We start from the raw sequence: 22520 nt of genomic DNA on the forward strand, positions 1-22520 counted from the left end.
TTAATGGAATTACATTTCCCAGCAAGCCCAGTAATTTTATACGGCATTTAAATCTGCTTCTTGTACCAATGGAAATTATTTGTGGCAGTTCCAAGACACATATTCTGCAGGTATGGTAATGCTTGTTTCCGAACAAGTGACTTGTTCCTGTTTCTTTAGATACAATTTTAGGGTGCACAGGATGTGGCCAGGAAAAGCTGGCATTGCCCTTTATTTTTTAGGATATTTATAACGAATAAAGGTTTACATCCCATACTAATATAAGTAGATCTGTCAACCGGACAGTGCATAATCTTATGCAGCTGTGCATGGTAGTCAATCCACTTCCAACTTCAGCTTGTTCAATTAAGCTTTGAAAAAAAAAACCCTGGAATCTGATTGGTTTCTATACAGAGTTGCACCAGATTTTGCAATCTCCAGATTTAGTAAATCAACCCAATTGTGTCATGTTAAGTGCATTTGCTCTAGCCGCTGCTGCCCGCACTCTCTGATCCCCCTCCCCCGCATGGCGAGCAGTGACTGCAGGGAAGCGGAGCCGCTGCTGACAGAGGGAGACATGGACAGCACCTGCGGGCTCTTCCCCCGTTCCTCTCATCCTTGTGCTACTTTGCTGGACAGGACAACTTCCCTCTCTGCTCCTTGCTCGGCTTTCTCATTGGCTGAAGGAGAGGATGAATCAGCTGCTCAGAGTTGAGAATCATGGGGCATGTAGTCCTGGTCACAAGTGGCTCTATGAGAATCCACAAAGGGCAGACTACAACCCCCAGCCTGCCAAAGTAAGTGAAGAGGAAAGGAAGTGACCTGGGGAATAGAGGAGAGACCACGAGGCTGCCGGGGAGTAAGGACCACAAGACCAGAAAGCAGGGGAAGGAGTGCTTCCCCTTTCCTGCTGGGTGAGGACGGAAGCCCACCTTGTGCCCACACAAAAGGGACACTGCATGCAGACATGTTTATCCCGTCTCCTCACATGAGAGCGTTCAGAGGAAAACACTTTGCATAATGTATCCCTTGTTGCTGGGCATCAATATACAGAAATTCCTTTGCAAATATGTGCACTTTCAGGACTTCTTCACTTCTTTCTCCCAAAACTCAAGGGACTCAGTGTAAAATATTAGCACACATTAGGGGGAACTCTTACTTAGAAGTTTAAAGATGCCTTCTCTGCATATTGTTGTTTATTACACTGTGCCATTTATGTTCTGCATCCGTGGTCTCAGGATTTTAGGGTAGTAGACTGAGATAAAGGAAGTCATTCTTTCCCCATTTCATGCCTGGGATCATAGGTTCTCCAAGGGCCTTACTGTTTAATTCAATTGTGATTCCTTGCACTGCATATCTTTTGTGTTATTTACAATAACAGAATGTAAGGAAAATGGGCATAAATATGCCCCCATTTTCCCCATGGGGCTGTGACAGGGCAGGGTAGTATAGATAGGTTTAATTATTAGCTGAGGTAGGGTATAGGTCATGAAGGGTCAATTGAACTTTTGACATAGTTCTCCAGAGTTTATCTTCCCGCTCAAAAATATGCTGGTATCTGGGCAGATTTTAAAATTATCTGGTATTCCCGCCTAAATTTCTACCTGTATCTGGGGAGATTCGGGTACTCTGCCCGCTTCCCGCTCAAAATTGCCGCCCAAAAAGCCAGGAGCCAGTCGGTTCTGGTTCGGGCTATTTAAGGGGCTCCTTGCCGCCTATTCCTTCAGTCATCGTGAAGAAGACAAGAAGAATTCAGCTCCCCGCTGGCTGTCGCGGCCAAATTTATTATTTGTGGGTCACCTTTGTTTGATGCAAAGGGGGACAATGTGTTTTGTATGTTTAAATTTTGTACGGATAAATAATTTATGATGTTGTTATTTATTACCACCTGGGTTGTGGTGATCGGGTGGCTTACAGTGTTGAATATATTGTTGTAATTTTAATTATTTATTTTTTTATATATTGTAATACAAATAATAAACGGCCGCGGCCTATACATTTTTATTCCAACAGATGGTGTGGTGTCAATTATTTAGGGTATTATATTAATTTATAAGTAAGGGTGATCCTGGATGCTGCCCCATGAGGGTATTAACACGGAAAACACCTGTTTTAGTCATTAATGTTTTACCTGCTTCAAAAACCCTTAGTAAAATATTCTTTGATCTGCTACAGTTTGGTGTTTTTTGCAGTTGTATTGCTGTGATTTTTGTTTATCTAGATGTGTCAGAGCTGCTGGGGTTGTTCTTGGGGTTGAGGAGCAAAACAAAGAACCCAAAAATTACCAAGCGGCACCTTCGGGGGTGGCGCTACACAAGTAATTTGTATATGTAACACTTCCAGTTATTTTTTTTTTTTATCTCTCAAAGAGGCCAAAGTACTCCTGTTGACAATGCCTTCATCTGCTTTCCAAAGCCATCTTCTTTCAGGCATCCTCCAGGGTCACCATCTACTTCCTGGACTGAGATGACAGCTCAGAGATGACACAATTCTGTAGATTCTGGTGCTTGTGCGGTTCTTGGCTTTGTTGATGAATGTCTGATACAGATTAGCCCTTACCTACAGTCTCTCAGCCCAGCTCCAGGTTACAATGTTGCAGTCTGATCACTGGAGGGTAGAAGGCTGAGAAAAAGCTTCCTCCCCGTCTGTCAATTTTATCTATGTTCTCTTTGGGGAGATTCGCTCTCACTTCTTGTGTGGCAAGGAGGAGGGTGAATCTACCCAAAAGGGACAAAGAAAGCAATAAAAACCCTTGGGAGATTCCTGGAACCTGGAAGATTCTTTATATGGTTACTTTTCTGTATAGTGCAGTTGTCATTAAGTAGTATGGTAATCATGTAAATGTAGAGAATCTGTCTGGCAGTTTTTGCACACTGCAAGGCTTCCTCGACCATCTTGGGTTTTGATAGGGATGAGTGTATTTAGAATTGAAGTGTCACACCATAATTGTCCAAGCACAAGTTTTTTTCCAGTGATAGATTGTTTGCAAAGCCAATGTGTTTTGGAGCTGTATATCTGCCCCCTTCATTGGGGCTTGGAAATGTTAAAGTGGTATTAAATCCAAAACCGAAAATGTAATATAGTGCGGCTTACCACTCATTAGATGTGGTGGCTGCATTCGTTTTTGTTTTTTTCATTCTTTTACCCCTCTGTTTTCACCTGGTGATCTGGCCAGTAAGACTGGGTTCACAAATGTGCAAATTGGATGTGGTTTTCACCGTATCCAATTTGCATGACATGCGAGTGTGAACAGGTCTCAATGGAGCACATGTCTGGGATGGCCGCTGTGCAAACTCCAAAAGAGTCCTGTGCATTTTTGGGTTTGATTCAGGTGTGAATTCAGACAAAAATTCAGACCTGAATAGCACCTGAATCGGTGAACAAGAACGAACTGGACCCCAGGCTGGAAACGGCGGCCACACATATGTGAACTCAGCCTTACACATCTCCTGTATTAGAGTGCTCCCGGTCTGGATGAAGGAGCACAGGGGGCACCTTTGAACAGTAGCATTGTCCGTCTGGGGGGAGGGGAGAGATAGATGAACTAGCAGATTTAGATTCACTAACAAGTTGGAGTCAAACTGCAATTCACACTTCATATGTAATTACAGCAATAGTTTTTTTTTTATTTCCTTTTTGGGATAAAAGTGTTACATAAATAAATAAAAGCTGATCGTTGCAAGCACCATGTCAGTGTTAAATAGTTTATCTCACCCCTGTAACTGATACATCTGCTGGAGAGAATGTTCTTTTGAAAAACAACAGATTTACTGGCTGCTTCACCAGGTGAATATAAGAGAAAGGCTATGGATTGAAATTTTTTAATTCTTTTCAATATAATTTTTCTTTCTGAGTTAAAAGAAAAAGGAAATTAGAGGAAGAAAGCCAAAAAAAAAAAAAAAAAAGGAATGCAACCGCCACTTCTAAGAATTGGTAATCTGCACTATAAAAAATGATTGCTTTTGGCTTGAATACAGCTTTAAATGTAAAATGTGCATTCAATAAATCATTATCATGTTATTGAAGTGTTTAGAGTTTGCGCGGCATCCATGAGTTTGATCACAACTCTTCAATAACATCCAGATACACTATATTACCAAAAGTATTGGGACGCCTGCCTTTACATGCACATGAACTTTAATGGCATCCCAGTCCGTAGGGTTTCAATATTGAGTTGCCCCCCCCCCCCCTTTGCAGCTATAATAGCTTCAATTCTTCTGGGAAGGCTGTCCACAAGGTTTAGGAGTGTGTCTATGGGAATGTTTGACCATTCTTCCAGAAGCGCTTTTGTGAGGCACTGATGATGTTGAGAGGGCCTGGCTCCCAGTCTTTGCTCTAATTCATCCCAAAGGTGTTCTGTCGGGTTGAGGTTAGGACTCTGTGCAGGCCAGTCAAGTTCCTCCACCCAAAACTCGCTCATCCATGTCTTTATGGACCTTGTTTTGTGCACTGGTGCGCAGTCACGTTGGAACAGGAAGGGGCCACCCCCCAAACTGTTCCTACAAAGTTGGGAGCATGAAATTGTCCAAAATGTCTTGTTATGCTGACGCCTTTTAGGTGTTCCCTTCACTGGATTGTTATGTTGACGCGTTTTAGGTGTTCCCTTCACTGGAACTAAGGCTGGCCATACACTATACAATTTTCTTGTTCAACTTTCCTTTAGATTTACCAAAACCATGTAATATAGGTTCAAACCTAAACACTTTCAATTTGTATTCAATCAGGCATGCCCTTGCACTACATAGTTTAAGGTAAATCTAAAGGAAATTGAATAAGAAAATTGTATAGTGTATGGCCAGCCTTAGAAGCCAAGCCCAACCCCTGACAAACAACCCCACACCATAATCCCCCTCCACCAAATGATTTGGACCAGTGCACAAAACAAGGTCTATAAAAGCATGGATGAGAGAGTTTAGGTGGAGGAACTTGAATGGCCTGCACAGTACTGACCTTAATCGGATAGAATTCCTTTGGGATGATTTAGAGCAGAGACTGCGAGCCAAACCTTCTCATCTAACATCAGTGCCTGACCTCACAAATGCGCTTCTGGAAGAATGGTCAAACATTCCCATAGACACACTCCTAAACTATGTGGACAGCCTTCCTAGAGGAGTTGAGTTGAAGCTGTTATAGCTGCAAAGGGTGGGCTAACTCAATATTGAACCTTTCGGACTATGACTGGGATGTCATTAAAGTTCATGTGCATGTAAAGGCAGGCGTCCCAATACTTTTGGTAATATAGTGTATTTAGATTGCTTATTAAATCCACATAGAAGTTTTGTCTTTAGTTGATTTTTATACACAGCAACCCTTATCTCTGCCCGACCCTAGGCCTCATGCACAATGGACATTTTTTTTAATGTTACTGTTAAGGGCGTCTGTTTTTTTATTTTTTCTGCCTCTGCATGTTAACCTATGTGTCCATGCACATATACTCGTTTAGAGGAGTTTAGAGGCAGGGGCATTTAAAGACAGAAACACAACTCCACTGTCAGCAGCATTTTGGCAGAAAAAACACTTAAAGCGTATAAAAGTCAGTTAACACTAGGTGTCTTTAGTGCCTAAGCTTTAATTCATAAAAAAAATGGTTAAATTGTTATTTTGACCAATAAAAATAATTAATTATTAATAAATAAATAATTAACTCCTAGGCACTTGACACGCTTTATGCGTCTTAAGAGTCGGTTCACACTAAGGCGACGCGACTCCTTACTACTTCGGGGGCGACTTGTGCATTACCATGCACCACGACTTCGGAGCGACTGGCAGGGACTTCACATAATGGAAGTCTATGCAAGTCGCTCCGAGGTCGCCCCGAAGTAGTACAGGACCCTTTTTCTAAGTCAGAGTGACTTGTGTCGCTCCTTTTAGAACGGGTCCTGTAGCGGTCAATGGACCGCGACGGAGCGCGACTTGTCGCCTGACTGTGGACCGGCTCTTACAAGCCACACGCGTTTACAAACATCAAGCGTTTTTTCTGCCAAAATGCTGCTGTCAATTGGAGAGGCGTCTAGGAGAGATGGACAAACGTCCAGTGTGCATGAAACCTTATGTATTTTTTCTGTACTACTAATTGCTGAAAATCAGAACCAGGAGAAACTTTCCGACCTTCAAAAAAAAAAAAAATCCCCCATCATTCCCATCATCAAAACAGACACAAGACTCGATAAACAGAGGCAACATCATCTCATATAATATCTAGATTTCTATAGAACAGATAAAATATTCACTTTTTTGTCAGTTACAAAATTTTACAGGTGTCTGGGTGCTTCATCAAATGTCCACACAGTCCGCCCGAACCACCCCCTCTCCACCCCAGTGCCACTGAAGGGCTTTGAGTAATCAGTTGGCAACATAAAACAGTCAATGCTGCGCTCTTACTCACTGAGCCTCCTGCATACTGTCTGTCTAACCATTCGGTATGCCAATTTTTTTTTTTTTTTTGTTGCAGGAACTGGAAAACAGGAATAAGGTTATGTATATAATACTTGCTTGCAGTGTGCTTTCACATAAACAGTTGTGCACAGGCTCACACGGAAAAGGAACTGTGTAAAGCAAAGTTTAAAAAAACTGTCCTTCGTCAGTCAGCCATGATGGAACTGACCACCCTGGGAAATGGTTACCAAAGTGTTAGGTGTATTGGGCTCAAATTTTACTAAAATGTAATTCTGACATTTTTTATGTGCTTTAGTATTTTCACATCAAATCCACTAAAAAGGAACAAAAAAGTTATTTGCTAAAAAAAATAAAATAATGCGACATAGAAGCCTCAGGCGATTTTAAATTAGGGAAAACATAAATATTCCAAAGACTAAAGGTATAATAATTTGGTGATGCTGTTTTTTGCATGATGGTTTGGCAATGACTTCACTTGCACTTTGTACTGATAAACGAGAAAGATGCCTGTGTATTAGGATATTATTGGTCTAAATTTATATCTGAGCAAATAAAATAAAATAATAATAATATTCAGTACATCCCTGCAATACATGCGCATTTCTCCATCTTCTGTCTCTAAAATGCTGCAAGTACAGAAAACCATCTGTTGAGCCTACCTAGAAATCTAGTGAGCTCCATACTTTCTGTAGTGAAGTGACAACACAGTGCCTATTGTTGGTCCTGCCTAGTTTAACCCTGCTGGACTACCAAACTCATTCTCCTCAAATATCCCTACTGGACTACAAGACTCATTCCCCTCACATAACATTAAGAAGGGGGTGGAGGAACGGGTGTGTTCTGTAGTTGTCATGGAAGAACTAGGCCGTTCTGACAATACTACATAAAATATTAAAATATATGTGAACTCTCACCTTGTAAAACAACCAAATCAGTGTAAAACAGAAATGAAACGCAAAACATTTCTGTATACATATAAAAAACATTATAAATACCTTTTTTACTAAATGATCACATACCCTTTGTTCTCAGCTGCATAAGGAGCTAAGAGAGCTAGGGGTGGAGAAACAGTAGCACACTAGTCTTCTCAGTGCTGTGCAGTGTGTAGGGGGGGAATGGTATGTCAGCACAAGTCTAATCATTGTAGGAGAGCAGCAAAGGTATTCCATCACAGCTAGAGAACTCTTAAGCCCCGTACACACGATCAGATTATCGAACGACCTGCCGTCTGTTTTTTGTGGCATGCTAGTCTGATGTGGAAAGTGAAGAGGTTATTTTCATATAAATTTTCCCGTATGACAGAATTCAACTTCAGAAGTGATGTCATGTGTTGGATTGTTTTGTATGTGTTCTTTCGTCTCTGAGCATGCCTAGTCTTGCTCTTAAGATTTTTTTCAGACGAAAACTGTACTAATTAAACGAAAATTGGACGTTGTGTTGACATGCAATAAAAATTTTATAGCCTGCACATCCATTTTTTCTTGTCCGAAAATCCGTAATCGGCTGTCGAAAGCACTATACCCACAATCTGAAATTCGGCAGATCGTTCGTCAGATGAAATTTCCCTTCCGATTTTCTTATCGTGTGTACGGGCCTTTAGTGTGGTCAGTTTTTAACAGGAAAACAGGGGCTGGCAGGAAGAAAAAGTATTTCATAGAAGGGAAGCAATACAAGGAGAACAGGATATATTGCCATACAAGTACATGGTGCAGCAGGCACATACCAGGAATATGAAATGTTGGAGTAATGTATCCTTTAATGCCACATGAGCAACATTTTCAGCCTACTAAGGGAAGTTAGGAGCTCAATGGATTTCAGTCAAGAACAACAAGTATTTTTCTGTAGTTAAAATGGTTTTTCAAGAAATGGGGACCTGTGTCTATATTGCTGAGTCTGGGCAAAACAGGTCACGATTATAGGGTTCCGCTGGCGCTCCCGAAGGAGTTCTAAAGTCGTAAATTGCTATACTGAACTATGGGGGGCTAGTGATTGAGTAAATGTGGTACCCAACAAATGCAGAAGTGAGTCATTATGCTTGTTAAACCTTTTCTATAACAGAAGTTGGGGTAGTCTTTTAGCAGATTTTAAAATGCCCCTTTTTAACATCTGGATGAATTTTGCCTTAGCGCTTAGCCTTAGCTAATCCAAGTAAGGGCATGTCCTTGGATTCATCAAACTTTTATGAACAGGTCCGTCAGTCTGACTGTTGAGACAAAAATTTACAGACAAACATCCCACTGACATGTTGAAAGTCTAGGGCCATAAGTTCAAATACGGACTATAACAAATCTATTCCAGAAGGCAATTATTTGGAATTAAGCAAACAGATTTTGGCATGCTCAAAATGCTTTCTGGCTACAGCTATTTTTTAGGGCTTCTGCTAGTGTCTCAATTACTGGCTTATATATTTACTAATATTTTGATTGGGTTTGGATGTGTTTTTGCACTGTTTTAAAATTTGGACTATAGCGGTTCACACTACCGCGGCACGACTTCGGGGGTGACCTGTGAAGTCGCATGCAGGCCACAACTTCGGCGCGACTTGCACGGACTTCATATAATGAATGTCAAAGCAAGTCACTGCGATGTCGCCCCGCAGTAGTACAGGAACTACTTTCTAAGTCGGAGCGACTGGAGTCGCTCCTATTATAACGGTTCCCGTAGCACTGAATGGACCGCGACTTGTCAGGCTGACCAGTCGCCTGACAAGTCGCGGTAGTGTGAATGGGCACTAAGCCCACATCATGTCTGCTGTTTCATGCGTGATAACAGGAGACCCTACCAGCAGACATTATGGAGAATGGTTAGTGAAACTACAAAGCCCGAAACGTGGATTTTATGTTAGTAAACCTAAAATTGGTATTTACCCAATGAATAAGTGTAACAGTCTCTCAACAGATTCATTATGTTATAACGACCAACAGAAACAGGATTGTGTTAAATAGGCAATGGCCAAGAGCTTTCTCACTTTCTGAATGAAGGCCAGAAAGTAAATATAAATATATTGTATTTATTTCCCTCATTGCAGCTCTTTCTAGGCATGGAGGACATTTCTCGCTCCCAAGTGCTCCACTCACTGATCTGATGTGTATTTTTTTAACCTAACACCCAGGAAGGTATGATTGGTCAGAGTCTGTTTATCAGGGTGGACAGGCAGGACTCTCAAGATTGGAGACCATAGGATCCCTATGAAGACCATGGATCCCTATAACCGCAGGAGCTATGGCAAAATATTTGCAACACACAAATGTTTGTTTTATTTTGTAAAGACAAACCTCACTATAGGTAAAAAGGTGTTACGTTGTAAAAAAAATCTCTATGATCCTTACTTAGCATTTTCCTGGTAAAATCAATGATAGTTTATGTTCATAAACAGTGAAACAGACAGCTCCTCTGAAAAATCTGACCATTAAAAAATATATTTTTTCTGTACATTTGCAATAGATTTATCATTCTATGTTAACATTGCTGATGAGTGATTTTGCTGCTAAATTACCAATTTCGCGGTCTGCAAAATTTTGCTGAAAGATATACTTTCAACTTCCTTCAATCATCTGATTAGGCAAAATTTGCTAAAAAAAAATATTTATTTAGAGAGTTTGGTTTTATAGGTGGCGTATTCAAAGTAGTATAGTTTTCTTATTTAGTATTATTTGTATTTGTGTTTTTCCCCTTATTTTGTGTATTTGATTGTATCTGTGTACTGTCCCTTTACTTTTTTAATTTTACTTTTGTTTTTAGTTCTTCTTTAGTTTCGTTTTTTTCTGTGAAAAAAAAAAAATTGATTAATTAGGAGCCATTTTTTACTGCAAGAACAGGTCCAGGATAGTTGAAAAGAGCTCCATAAAATTGATGAGCCATTTAAAACCCTTGCCACCCTTTAAAACCACCACACATCACCTTAAAGCTGAAGTAAACCCATTGATTTAATGGTTTCAGAAAACAGTTACGTTCCTGGCATGCCGGGATTGCTAACTGTCACATTGCTTGTGCTGTCAACCAAACTGTCAAACCATCCAATGGCTGGTGTCAGGACTGATCACATGTGCAGTATCATGGCAGTTGAAGATTAAACAGAGGCCAAGATGGCAGCTTCCTTGGCTAAAGACGATAGAAGAGTTTACTTCCACTTTAAGTTTTACTTTCCCCATTAACTTATATAAATATTGCCAAAATAGTAAAATTTTGCTGAAATCTCCATGGGATTTCGGGGACTTGAAAACTTTCAGATTTGCTCATTCCTACTCAACATCTTTTCACTTAAAGGGAAACTATAGTGTCATATAGGTGGGAATGTGCTGCTTAACAAATGGCTATCTTATTGATTAGTGTGAATTCTTTAAAAAGCATGTAGCTATCTACAGATTGTAAATATGTATGTAAATGAATACAGCCATATTTTTTCATGAAATATTCAGGCTCTCCTTCCTAAGTAGGGCTGCACGGTGACTATCCTTTGCCACTCATCCCTCGGGACTATGGATAAGCTCTGACTGATTAAATACTAGCATTTAGCTAATTGCAGCAGTCCTTAAGCAGAGATGCTAACTGTGTTCCCTAACATGGAGGTAAGTGATAGCGGTTAAGATTATGCTTTATTTAAATGTTATATAGTCATGCCTAATTGAATGTTGGAGTTTTACATTAACTTTTAAATTTTACTGAAAATCTCTCCCTTTGCAACTTAGACATTTTTGCTGTTGAGGATATAAATTTCCTCCAATTGTTATCTAAGTTGTGAGAACATTTATGTTTGCAGGATATTTTTCTATTCTGAAAAGTTGTTTCTTGAGTTTGCCCCCTGTTGTATATACATCTATTTCCTTTACGTAAAGGCATATTTTAAAGGGTCTCTTGCTGACAATTATGGTAAAGGACTTTTTCCTGTTATGCATGATTCCATTTTTATTATATGTAGAATATGACGTGTATAGACTGGAAATGTATCCTGTTTTGTATACTGCATATAAGAGCCAAAGACTGAAATTAAAATTGAGTAACCCATTCACTATGCTCTTGGGTGTGAGTGAGTTACTTCCAGGGCCCTGAAGTCTGGATGTGTGGAGTGGAAAGATATGCCGGCAAAGGTTAGTAGAGATTACATAGATAGATAATATAGAAAGGGATAAATCCAGGGATAGATACAATGCTGGAATAATCTTTTAGTTATAATAAAGTAATATATAAGGGGATATGGATATGTACCATTAACTTATTATATATCAGGTATAGTATTCTTTTAATAGTGAGAGCATTTACAAATATGTATAGTTAATGCCCCAATTCATATATTGATTAAAAAATGTAAAAATTAAGTCACAATTAAATTATGGGTAAATGGTAAGAAAATAATGCACAATTTGGTGGTTTTACTAATACTGGAGCAGCCAGAATGTGGAACAACTGTGTATGGCAACCATTTAGCTTAATTCTTTTATATTTAAAGCTTAACCGAACAAGCTGAAGATACAAGCTGAATGGTTACTATGCACAGCAGCTCTATACTCTGTCTGCTTACGTTTTAATAAATCCCCCCATGTAGGCTAATTTGCTCCTGTCTACTGTAAATTGGCCCTAGTATGTGTACGTATGAATGTGGGAAATACTAGTGTTAGGGACTTTAGATTGTAAGCTTCTTGAGGGCAGGGACTGATGTAAATTAACAATATATATGTAAATTGCTGCGTAAATTGGTGGCGGTATATAAGTACCTGTAATGAAAAAAAATAAACAGGACACTGTAGTTTCCCTTTAAAACAAGGGTACATAACAGACCTGCTGAGATGCTGGGGGGGGGGTTAGTTTTTTAATAGCCTTATGTTTGACAGTACATTTGTCTTTGCTATATGTATGCTGCTCCTCTTCTTCTCTGCCTTTGTAAATTTTTGTAAATGTCTAATCATGAATGTGTGCAAATTGCTGAACCCGTGGAAGTAGCATTTGCTCTTAAAGAGAATTGAACTTTTACAACAATTCCCTTACTGCACAGAACATTACCAAGCTTAAAAGCATTCACATTGAAGGTAAGTCCACAAATATCTAAGCAGTGCATAATATGCAGTGCATTAGTCCATCTTCTGTCCATTTCACAAATATTCCTGTTTTGGTATGGTCGCTGATCCGTAGTTCCTCTGACAGGTAGTCGTGTTCTCCAAAAGAGAATGCGAAATTTTGCTTTTTTGCGAACCTTTTCCAGGTCAATCCATTTTCAGCTAAGAGTGGAGAGGTGGGGCCAGTTTCCACAAGATCCAGGTGTGCAATTTTATGCAGAAGCCCTGGGTTAAGGTGGGTGGAAGAAACACGAGGGCAAAACAAAGTGATTTGTCCAGGACAGGCTGATCATACAAAGTTTCCTCCACAATATTAAAATTGTGGAGAGAGCTCAAACCTACTAAAAATACATAAGCTCAACTCTTTTGAGGGATATAAAAAAGGGTCATAGAAGTGTGCAAGAGATGCCTGTTTGAGGAGAGTACATGAGTTCAACATGAGTGTGCAACAATATTTTTTTATTTTATGTGCAGGGATGTTTCGTGTGCAAGGATGGGTGCTCATGAGGATTTTGTGATTATGGGCAAGTGATAAATGTGCAAGGTTTGGTATGTGTGCAAGCAGATTAGTCCTAGAAGACTGGTAAGTGTCCCGTTGCTTAAACAAGACTCCGGGAGCCACTGGAATATCTGCGTTCTCTAAGAAGAACCCCTGGAGGGCAGTATTGATGTGGGTGGTTATAAGGGGGTGGTGGTGGGGGTAATGGGGGTTGGTGGACATTTCCTCCCACGCTACGCAGGGGAGTAGTGGTGCAGGACCCAGACAAGTAGCGAGTGACAGTCTGGTCGGGGGCGGACGTTGCCCGGCCGGGTGTGTCCAGCACAATCACCTTGACAATCTGCTGACACTGCAGGAGCTGGTCGGAGGGGGCAGCCTGCAGAGTCTCCCGCTGCCCATTAGGAGCCGTGCTGCCCGGAGCTCCATTCTCTGGCCCCTGGGGGCCGCTGTGCTGGGACGTCTGAAGCCTGTTGTGAATTGACACCTAGTTTAGAAACAGTCAAAGAAGCATTAAATGTTACAAGACTATTTCCCACGTGCTAGTCCTGGCTGCCCTTTAACCCCAGAAGCTAACAGTCCTTATAGGCTACAACCTCTAGGTGTCTTGGGGGCGGGTGGCATGCTGGGGGTGTCACTACCGGGCCCTAAAGCCTCAAATGTCATTTTGCATTATAAAATAATGCAAAATCTATATTGCAGACCACCATATCTTCCTCCCCCATAAGTAATATAAAACAGCTTTAGAATATAGGCAAAACAATATTATTTGTCAGTATATTATGCAGAATCTTGCAAAATGTTATTCATTTCTGTAAAATAAAATCAACCACCAGAAAAAGTTGCCAGCTATTACCAGTGCTGATTATCTGCAAACAATGCTCATGAAAACAGTTTTAAATGGGGGTGGAACCTATTTTGTGGTCTGCAAAGTAAAGGAACTAGGAATTAAAGTGTACCTGTCACTTTATCACAGTGGAGTTAACCATTTTCTTGGTTCAAGCAATAATTGTAACAAAGAAGCATGTTTTCTAGTTGCTAAAGACATCAAGCATTAAGTTTTGACTTTGTTAAAGGAAGCCTCAATTGAATATGGATGGAGCCAATGCTGATCAGTGCTGTCAGTTGTCTTGCTGTCATGCTTATCCAATGGCGTAAGTGCTTTTTGAGTCACTGACCCAAAACAAGAATGCAGATCAGGAGTCTTGACCTCACAATGCCCTCCCATTTACTGACAGGGCTTTGGGTGAATTCAGACCTATAAAGACCCTACTTATATCTTTTCAAGAACACTTTGGTAGGTGCCCAAAAACACATGTGTGGTGACAAAGGATGTATGGCTAGAGGCTGTTGGCAATAACCAACATTTACTTACTGAGCAGCCAAATTTTTTTTGGAGTTATAAACTAAAAAAGCGTTTTCAGTTCAAGCGATGGTGATGTAAACTATGCTTGGCTACTAGTAAGTTGTAGCTCTAGGCAGGTTTGGCCAACCTACAAAATTAGAGAGAGCTAAGTCCCACCTGTGAAGACCGGACATTCTACAATACAATGGAAGGGCCACTAAAAGGCCACTGAGACGTTTGCGTTGGAGTATTGGTGTGGGGGGGGGGGGGTAGGGCTTTCAAATGGAGCAGAAGGCCTTTGTGGAGCAGTCAATGGAGACTGGGTGGCTCTCAGGGTCAACATAAATGAATATGAGGAATAACAGGTGACTTGCACATACTCTCTCCACTTTGGAGACATTGGTAATTTGGGCATTTTTTTGGCCAGAAAGGTTGTCATCTGTTTCCTAAATGTAACTTTAGTGTACAAAGTGACATGTTTGGTTGTCAAGATGGAGGAGGATATCCTGCGGTATTTTAAAGTGGAAGAAAATATGTGTTACCTTTACAACAACAAAACAAAAATTCAATTTCTTGGAAGACTGTCAGCTAGCAAAGAGGTGGGAGGGCAATGCAGTTTTAGTGAGGCAGTTTAACAGCAACCCAATGAATTACATTCCTAAGAAATGCCCAAAAAAATCTTGGTTTTCTAGCTAGAATCTTAAGGAATTCAAATTTCCAGCAAAAATGGGTGCTTCCACTGTCTGAGAGCAACAGGTACACTTTAATGAGGGACATTGTGAGGGTAATGGGGTGACTACATCATCATCATGTGTCTATGGGAAAAGGATTAGCCACACAGGGTGTTAGTTTGTTGTCCTGAGCTGAGGAATGGGTGAGCAGCGCAGGATGGAGCATTGTGATTGGTCAGTGTCACAGCCCTGTTGTGTTATAGCCCTACTCACCTCCACCACGCCTCCTGTGTCCTTCTCAGGTGACTCGTGCTTACCTTCAAAATATGAGGTGAACTTAGGTGCAGGAGAGAGAAAGAAAGAGAGAGCGAGAAAGAGAAAGACAGAGAGAGAAAGAGAGAGGTGAAAAAGATAGAGCGAAAAAAAGAGTAAAAAAGAATGATAGATACAAAAAAGAAAGAGACAGAAAGAAGATAAATGGTAGATAGAGGAAGAGAAGAGAGATCAAGTGAAGAGATAAAAAGAAGAGGGTAAAAAGAAAGACAGATATAGATAGAAAGAAAGAAAATAAGACAATAGTAAAGAAAGAGAAGGATTGAGATTAACAGAGAGATACAGAAAGAGCAGAAATAAAGATACAAAGAAAAAAAGAAAGAGTAATAGAAGAAAGAACGAGGAAATAAAAGAAAGAAAGAAAGAAAGAAAGAAAGAAAGAAAGAAAGAAAGAAAGAAAGAAAGAAAGAAAGAAAGAAAGTGATAGACAGTGGCAAAAGAGAATGAACGGTGAAAGCACGGGAAAACGGAAAGAAATAGGGTCAGAATGGGGAACGCAGGAAGAAGGGAAGGTGACAGTGACAGAAGACTGATATGGAAAGCAGTAATATCAGAGGTGTAATGGCTAGATGACAAGGAGAGTCTCTGTTGGAGAGGAGAACATAAAGGAAGGAAAATGGGTCTTTCTCATTTTGTGCTGACAGTTCATGTACCAATAGCTAAGCCTCCCCGATTAATTATAACTTGCAGAGCTCAGAAAATCTCATTTTACACACTGTGTGACAGTTGATAATAACATTTTAACATAACAATTTATGGATGTAAAACTTTCACACAGACTGAGATATTGGACATTTTTATCATTGGGAAGCCTATTATTCTGTACTACCAAAAGAGGCAGCAAAGTGACAGCTGCCACACTTGTTCTATAAGAAGGAAGACTGTTTTGCCCTAAAAAAAACTCCTCTTATCCCATCTTCTCTGCTTATGATCCCCTGCATTTATTAGAACCCCTGCTTTTATTTCTCTCTGGTAGGTTTACCCTCATCTGTCCTGGAGGCCATTGTCAGGTCTGCCCATGCATCCTAGAGACCTGTTAGGCATCACAATGGCCAAATGAAGGAGCCTGCATAACAGGTTGACCACAATGCTGCTATCTATTATCTATCTATCTATCTATCTATCTATCTATCTATCTATCTATCTATCTATCTATCTATCTATCTATCTATCTATCTATCTATCTATCTATCTATCTATCTATCTATCTATCTATCTATCTATCTATCTATCTATCTGTCAGTACTTACAGAGAGCAGCTCTAAAAGAGGACAAAAAAGAGTGGTCGTGGTTAGCAGACCAGCATAGAAAAACAGAAAAACCTAGGTCTGAAGGGGGGAGCTAACATAACCAAAGGTGTCATTGCCATCATCCCAAATAATATCTACCAATTAGGTTCCTCTATTGGGTGGGATTGTAAGGGGCAATTTTAAACTTGCCAATTAGAATATTAAAAAAGTAAATATGAAAAGTACAATCTTATAAAAATAATTCTAATATTTATTGAACTGCATATTAAAAAGAAAACCCCAAATGGAAGCGAAAAATGGGGTTTACATCACACAACAATGAAAGACATATACAAATAAGGTCTCCATGAAGGAACAAATCAGTACTTTAGTCATTCAGCATATCTAAAAATGTATACAAAGTGGTAATGTCAGCTATCCGTTGATAAATCTGCATCGTACTTGCACCTCGGGTACATTAGATGCTAATCTGAGCTGGAACTTCCAACGCATTTCAAAACATTCAAACTTTTCCTTTATCAGGGATTATTTAGCACTCTGTAATCATAAACAACCATTGTTAAGTCTCAATCCATCAATTAGATAGACATAATGATTTACAGTCATATATAACAAACACTTATATCCACATCTATTAGATCACAGTATTAACCCACTGACTGCCTCTAAGCGGGGTGCATCAGTCCTCCCCAAATTGCACAAGGACTATATTAGGTACTTTCCACCCATCTGATTGTCCTCAGCATCAGATTGTACTCCTGCATCAGAAAACTAAAACTTTTAGGGAATACTAAAACTGGATATTAAAAAACAGCAGTGACATAAGGTGAAATGAGAAGGGGGGGGGGGGAGTGGGGGAGAAGGGAGGAAGGTCCCCTCCAAACTCCTTATAGAAATGGATGGCCAATATACTTACATATCCACATATCCACACCACTACTATTCTGTAAGTATATTGGCCATCCATTTCTATAAGGAGTTTGGCGGTGACCTTCCCCCCTTTTTCCTCACTCCCCCCCCCCTTTTCATTTCACCTTAAGTCATTGCAGGATATATTTATCTATTTATATTCGTTTTTGTTTTTTTTTCAGTTTTAGTATTCCCTAAAAGTTTTAGTTTTCTCACACAGGAGTACAATCTGATGCTGAGGACAATAAGATGGGTGGAAAGTATCTAATATAGTCCTTGTGCACTCTGGGGAGGACTGAGGCCAGCTGTGGGTTAATACTGTAATCAAATTAATGTGGATGTGTTTGTTATATATGACTGTAAATCATTATGTCTATCTAATTGATGGATTGAGACTTAACAATGGTCGTTTATGATTACAGAGTGCTAAATAATCCCTGAGGAAGGAAAAGTTTGAATGTTTTGAAACGCGTTGGAAGTTTCCAGCTCGGATTAGCATCTAATGTACCTGATGTGCAAGTATGATGCAATGTTATCAACTAACAGCTGGAATTACCACTTTGTATAAATTTTTAGATATGCTGAATGACCTGATTTGTTCCTTCATGAGGACCTTATTTGTATATGTCTTTCATTGTTGTGTGATGTAAACCCCATTTTTTGGCTTCCATTTGGGGGCTTCTTTTTAATATCTGATTCAATAAACATTAGAATTATTTTTATAAGATTGTATTTTTCATATTTACCTATTTAATATTCAAATTAGCAAGTTTAAAATTGCCCCTCACAATCCTACCCAATAGAGGAACTTATTTGGTAGACAGAAAAACCTTTCTACAATGATCACTAAAAAAGTTATATTAAAAAGGGGCAAAGGTAATTGGAAACTGTTCCAATGTCAGACAGAGAAAAACTGTCGGGAATGAAAAGGATGGACATACAGACAAGGACAGATGGAGGCCACTGAGGCCGACAAAAAATAGGAGAGCAGCTGGATTGGGGGAAACTCACGGGTTAGGAGGAGGGACAAGGCTGTGACACTGCAGGAATATACCACTTACCGATGGGGGACTCCTGCTTCGGCTGAAAGTCTAGCTGGGATCCGTTTGACTTGGCGGGTGTGGTCTTCACCCCTTGCTGCTTCTCTAACTCCCCTGCAAACATGAGATATAACAGTCAGCAGAAAAAACACACATGGTATACATCACTGCATTGTATAATGCAAGGGATCACAGCCACTAGCTGTCCTCAGTTTACATGGTTGAATGATGTCCAGCATTATTTAGTCCCAAAGACCAAGGTAATCCTGTGAGTGCAGGGCATCATGTACCCACCCCCCCTGAGGGAGCACCACCATGATGCCCTGTGTAAACATACAATTTTGCAGAGAGGGACACTTCGTTATTACACCAGCTGCATTATTAGGACTGTCTACTGTTGGAACATTTTAAAGAGGACCCTGCAGATCATGGGACTTTCCTGAAGACTGGAATTATATATAAGAAAAAATACTGCCAAAAGAAAACAAATTGCGGGGGAAAATGAAGTGGAGTGGGGTGGGGTGGAGTTAGGGGGGTTGTGGAGCACTGGAACACTGAGCTAGAAGTTGGACTTTAAATTTATTAGCAAGTATGCTACGAAATGGAAACAGGTGAGAGTCTATAACCAAATCTTCTAGCAGTATACAGTTGAACACTGACCTAACGCTGACCTGGAGAGCAATGTATTTTTCCACAAAGCAGAACATTTTTACTTTTTAAGCAGCTTTTATTGACCAAAGAGTATTATATATTCTTTTTAAAGCTGTGGCCTAATGATACTAATACCAAAGCTTGAAAAAATAATTAAAATAAATAAATAAAAGGCGACATGTTCTTTTTATGTAAAAAACAAACCAATGTCTTACACTCAATGCGTATTTGTTCCATCTCTGTTACTTCACAAATAGATTCCTTCAGATCCTCTAGAAATTTTTGCAGTTCCTCCGAGCCAAGAGCACAAAAATGCAGAACTAACTTCTTCTCCGATCCTGAAAGAGGACTGACCAATGTGATCCCATGAGGGTAATCTGAAAGTGCAAGGAAATGTTTTGATACCAACTCAGGATCATAAGATTAGGTTGAAGAAACTTTAATTATACAACTGTGCAGATGTTTCTAAACTCTGCCCACAAGGAGCTTGTTTAGCAATAATTATCAATATACTGAAGGTAGCCATACATTGTTCAGTTTTTTTTGTTTAGCTGGCTGGTAAAAAGTAAGAATATCCAAAACTTCAGGAAAGCATTCAAAATCTCCCATTATGTATGAGTAACAGGACTATTCTGTTGAGGTGAAAATTTTGCTTACTTATCTCACAAGGAGTTAATTTAACAATAATCATTGATATACTTAAGCTCAAAGCAATCAATAATGTATCTTTCAGAATTGTAATTATATATGAATGCAAGAAGAATTCAAAACTTCTAAAAAGCATTTAAAAATCTCATATTACAAAACAGGAATATCCTACAACTGGGCAGATTTTTCTTACTCCACCCAAGAGGAGCTGATTTAGCAATAATCATCGATAGACTGCAGCTACTAACAACCAATGAGATATTGCTGTTATTTTAGGCATATATACATGCAGGTGTATCCAGAACTCCAGGTAAGCAGTAAAAAAAACCTGCCATGAATGACTTACTGGACTGAGGGGTGTCTTTAGTTATTTATAATATTTTACTCCACTCTAACGACCTTAAAGTCGTTAATTCTTCAAAACACACAGAAAAAGATTTCTCACATTCATTCTCAAAGAGATGAAACTGCATCCCCAGGAGAGGTACAGCTCGACAAAATGTGTAGGTGGAAGAGGTCTTCTTCTTAGGGCACAGCTTCAAGATCTGAAGGAAAGAGATAGGTATTCTTTGTGAGAACACAGGGTGGCAAATGGTTCTACCTGGCAAGCATAGTAATGGGATATCTGCTTGTTAATATTTACCAATAAAAGGTCATTAAAGAGAAAGACCTCCCTTTGATGTGCTGCTTGTTTCTGTAGTTTGTTTACATCAGTCACCTCGAAGAGACGACTACAGCATACCAGACGCCGGTGAGGAACAGAAAGGACCTGGGGGAACACAAAAGCTAATTACTGGCTGTCACAATGACAATTTGTACTGCCTCCTGTACCACCTCTTTGACTGTCTTTTAGCAGATAACTGATTAAATAACAGGACTAAAGGGCCAGTTCACTCAGAGCAGTCAGTTCATAGTTTAGTGTATGTTGAAGAGGTAGACCAGCTGACAGTGCCTCTGTTGGGGGTTCTCACTATTCCTTCTGGATTTTAAATTAATTTTATTTTATGGAGATTGTAACAGTAGGAGGACGGGAACACCCAACAGGCCATACCATATAAGAAGCCAGGGACCGACTCAGCACACCAGATTCAATGAAAAACTAAAATTAAATAGTTTGTTAGACTAATCTTTCAAAATAAAGTGTACCTATTGTTCAAAAAAATTTTGTTTGCCATGCTTTGCAAAAAAATAAATGTCTTTAGCTGGGTTTATTACTTTCTGAGAGAGAGTGGTAAATCTGTAAATTGACAAGGTTGTCCTGCATATATACCTCGCACCCCAGCAGTTTTATGACTTATGATTCTGGATCTATTAGCAGCCAACAACTTCAATCATCTCTCCTTGGACATCTTTCGAAACCCACTTGAAGAAAGCCAAGCAGATCCAACTAAGATGCTGAAGCCACCTCAAACTTTGGATAATCCAGAAAAAACTATGCACGTGAAAAGGAAACCTACACTTTTCATGCCCACGATGGATTTTTCCACCTTTGTCACATAAGTCACATGATCTTCATTGGATTTCAGTTCTTTCTGTTGGATCCGTTCGTATATTCCCACGACCATATCTCGAGGAATGTCGGCTCCATCATCCACTCCTGGGAAGATATGTTGAAAAAGGTTCACAAAAGCCATAGGGAGATAACCCATTTTACTGCTTTTCTGCTATATTTTAAAGAGGAGTTCTGAGTGCTGTCGTGACAAAGCAAGACGCCTTAACCAGCAGTAAAGGGCTTTTAAAGAACCTGAACAAGGGCCCAAGGACAATACTATTTTAGCTTCCTGGGTCTCAATAGCAAGGACCTTTTGGTTGGCATGTGGAGCGCTCCAGAACTCCTTTCACTGGAATGGCAGAAGGGAGACTGGAGTGAATCCACCCTTGGAAATATATGAAAATAAATTATGTTCAAAGGCGAAAAGGCTTGCTATTTTTGTTCTATAAGCAAATTATCCACCCTTTGGGTTTTTAAAGTGTCATATGGCCTGTGCTGAACCAGCCATATCCTGAGGATGCCCAAGCGGGCACAACTGTTAAGATGTTCCAGTATGGCAAAGGCCATGGAATGCACTTAAACACAGTGAGTGAAGCATTTATTTACAAGTCAGCCATGGGAGCAGGGGGGGACAGGGCTGGCTTATTTGCTCCTCAAGTCAGTACTAATAAGATAAATTGGACTGGAAGCTGGATACTTCATCATTCAGACATCATTCAGAGCATGGCTTGAAGTTAGTGGCACATGCTAAGCATTATATAGATATTTTCTCCTTATTCAGACCTGCAATCGCAGCATCTAGCAGAGGAAAGTCTTTCAGCACCATCTTTGATGTCTTTGACTAAATGCCAAGTGGCACCAAGAAAGTGGATGTTGGAAGATGTGAAAAGTTGTATTAGAATAAACCCTGTTCTTTCACTCACCTCTCATCTAATCACCGTGGCACCATGGCGCACTTTGTGTCTAAAGGCCCGTACACACATAGCGATTGTCGGCCGTAAATATTCGGCCAACGTCCGATCGGCCAATTGTCGGCTTGTTAGTATGATGCTTCCGACAACCGACTGCGACTTTTCGGCCAAACAGAATCTGGTGTGCAGGCTTTAAAATTTTTGTTGGCCAACACCAGAACGGCCGATTGTTCTCAGTCAGTACAGAATTCGTCCGACAAACATCAGATGAGCAAGACTGGGCATGCTCAGAGAAGAAAAAACACACGGAAAGTTAACCATCACATGACATCACTTCTGCAGTCGGCTG

At 40.0% G+C, this 22520-nt stretch overlaps 1 protein-coding gene across 8 annotated transcripts in view; it reads right to left on the reverse strand.

The window, feature by feature from the left end:
- Positions 1–12599: 12599 nt before the first annotated feature.
- Positions 12600–22520, reverse strand: part of IQSEC3 (IQ motif and Sec7 domain ArfGEF 3) — a 157605-nt gene continuing 147684 nt past the window's right edge. Inside the window, exons 8-14 of one of the 8 annotated variants that reach the window (XM_082257203.1) lie at positions 21226–21365; positions 20412–20537; positions 20214–20313; positions 19336–19497; positions 18491–18583; positions 15211–15254; positions 12600–13408 (exon numbers count right to left, since the gene is read on the reverse strand). In XM_082257203.1, the coding sequence (XP_082113329.1) occupies positions 13025–13408; positions 15211–15254; positions 18491–18583; positions 19336–19497; positions 20214–20313; positions 20412–20537; positions 21226–21365 (1049 nt within the window). In that variant the 3' untranslated portion in view covers positions 12600–13024. Of the gene's footprint in view, positions 13409–14874; positions 15274–15666; positions 15856–18490; positions 18584–19335; positions 19498–20213; positions 20314–20411; positions 20538–21225; positions 21366–22520 lie in introns of those variants that run through there. The other 7 variants (XM_082257206.1, XM_082257209.1, XM_082257210.1 and 4 more) reach the window with 7 other exon arrangements.

This window comes from Pelophylax lessonae (genome assembly GCF_965119305.1).
Source record: "Pelophylax lessonae genome assembly, chromosome: 4".
Classification (NCBI taxonomy): Eukaryota; Metazoa; Chordata; class Amphibia; order Anura; family Ranidae; genus Pelophylax; species Pelophylax lessonae.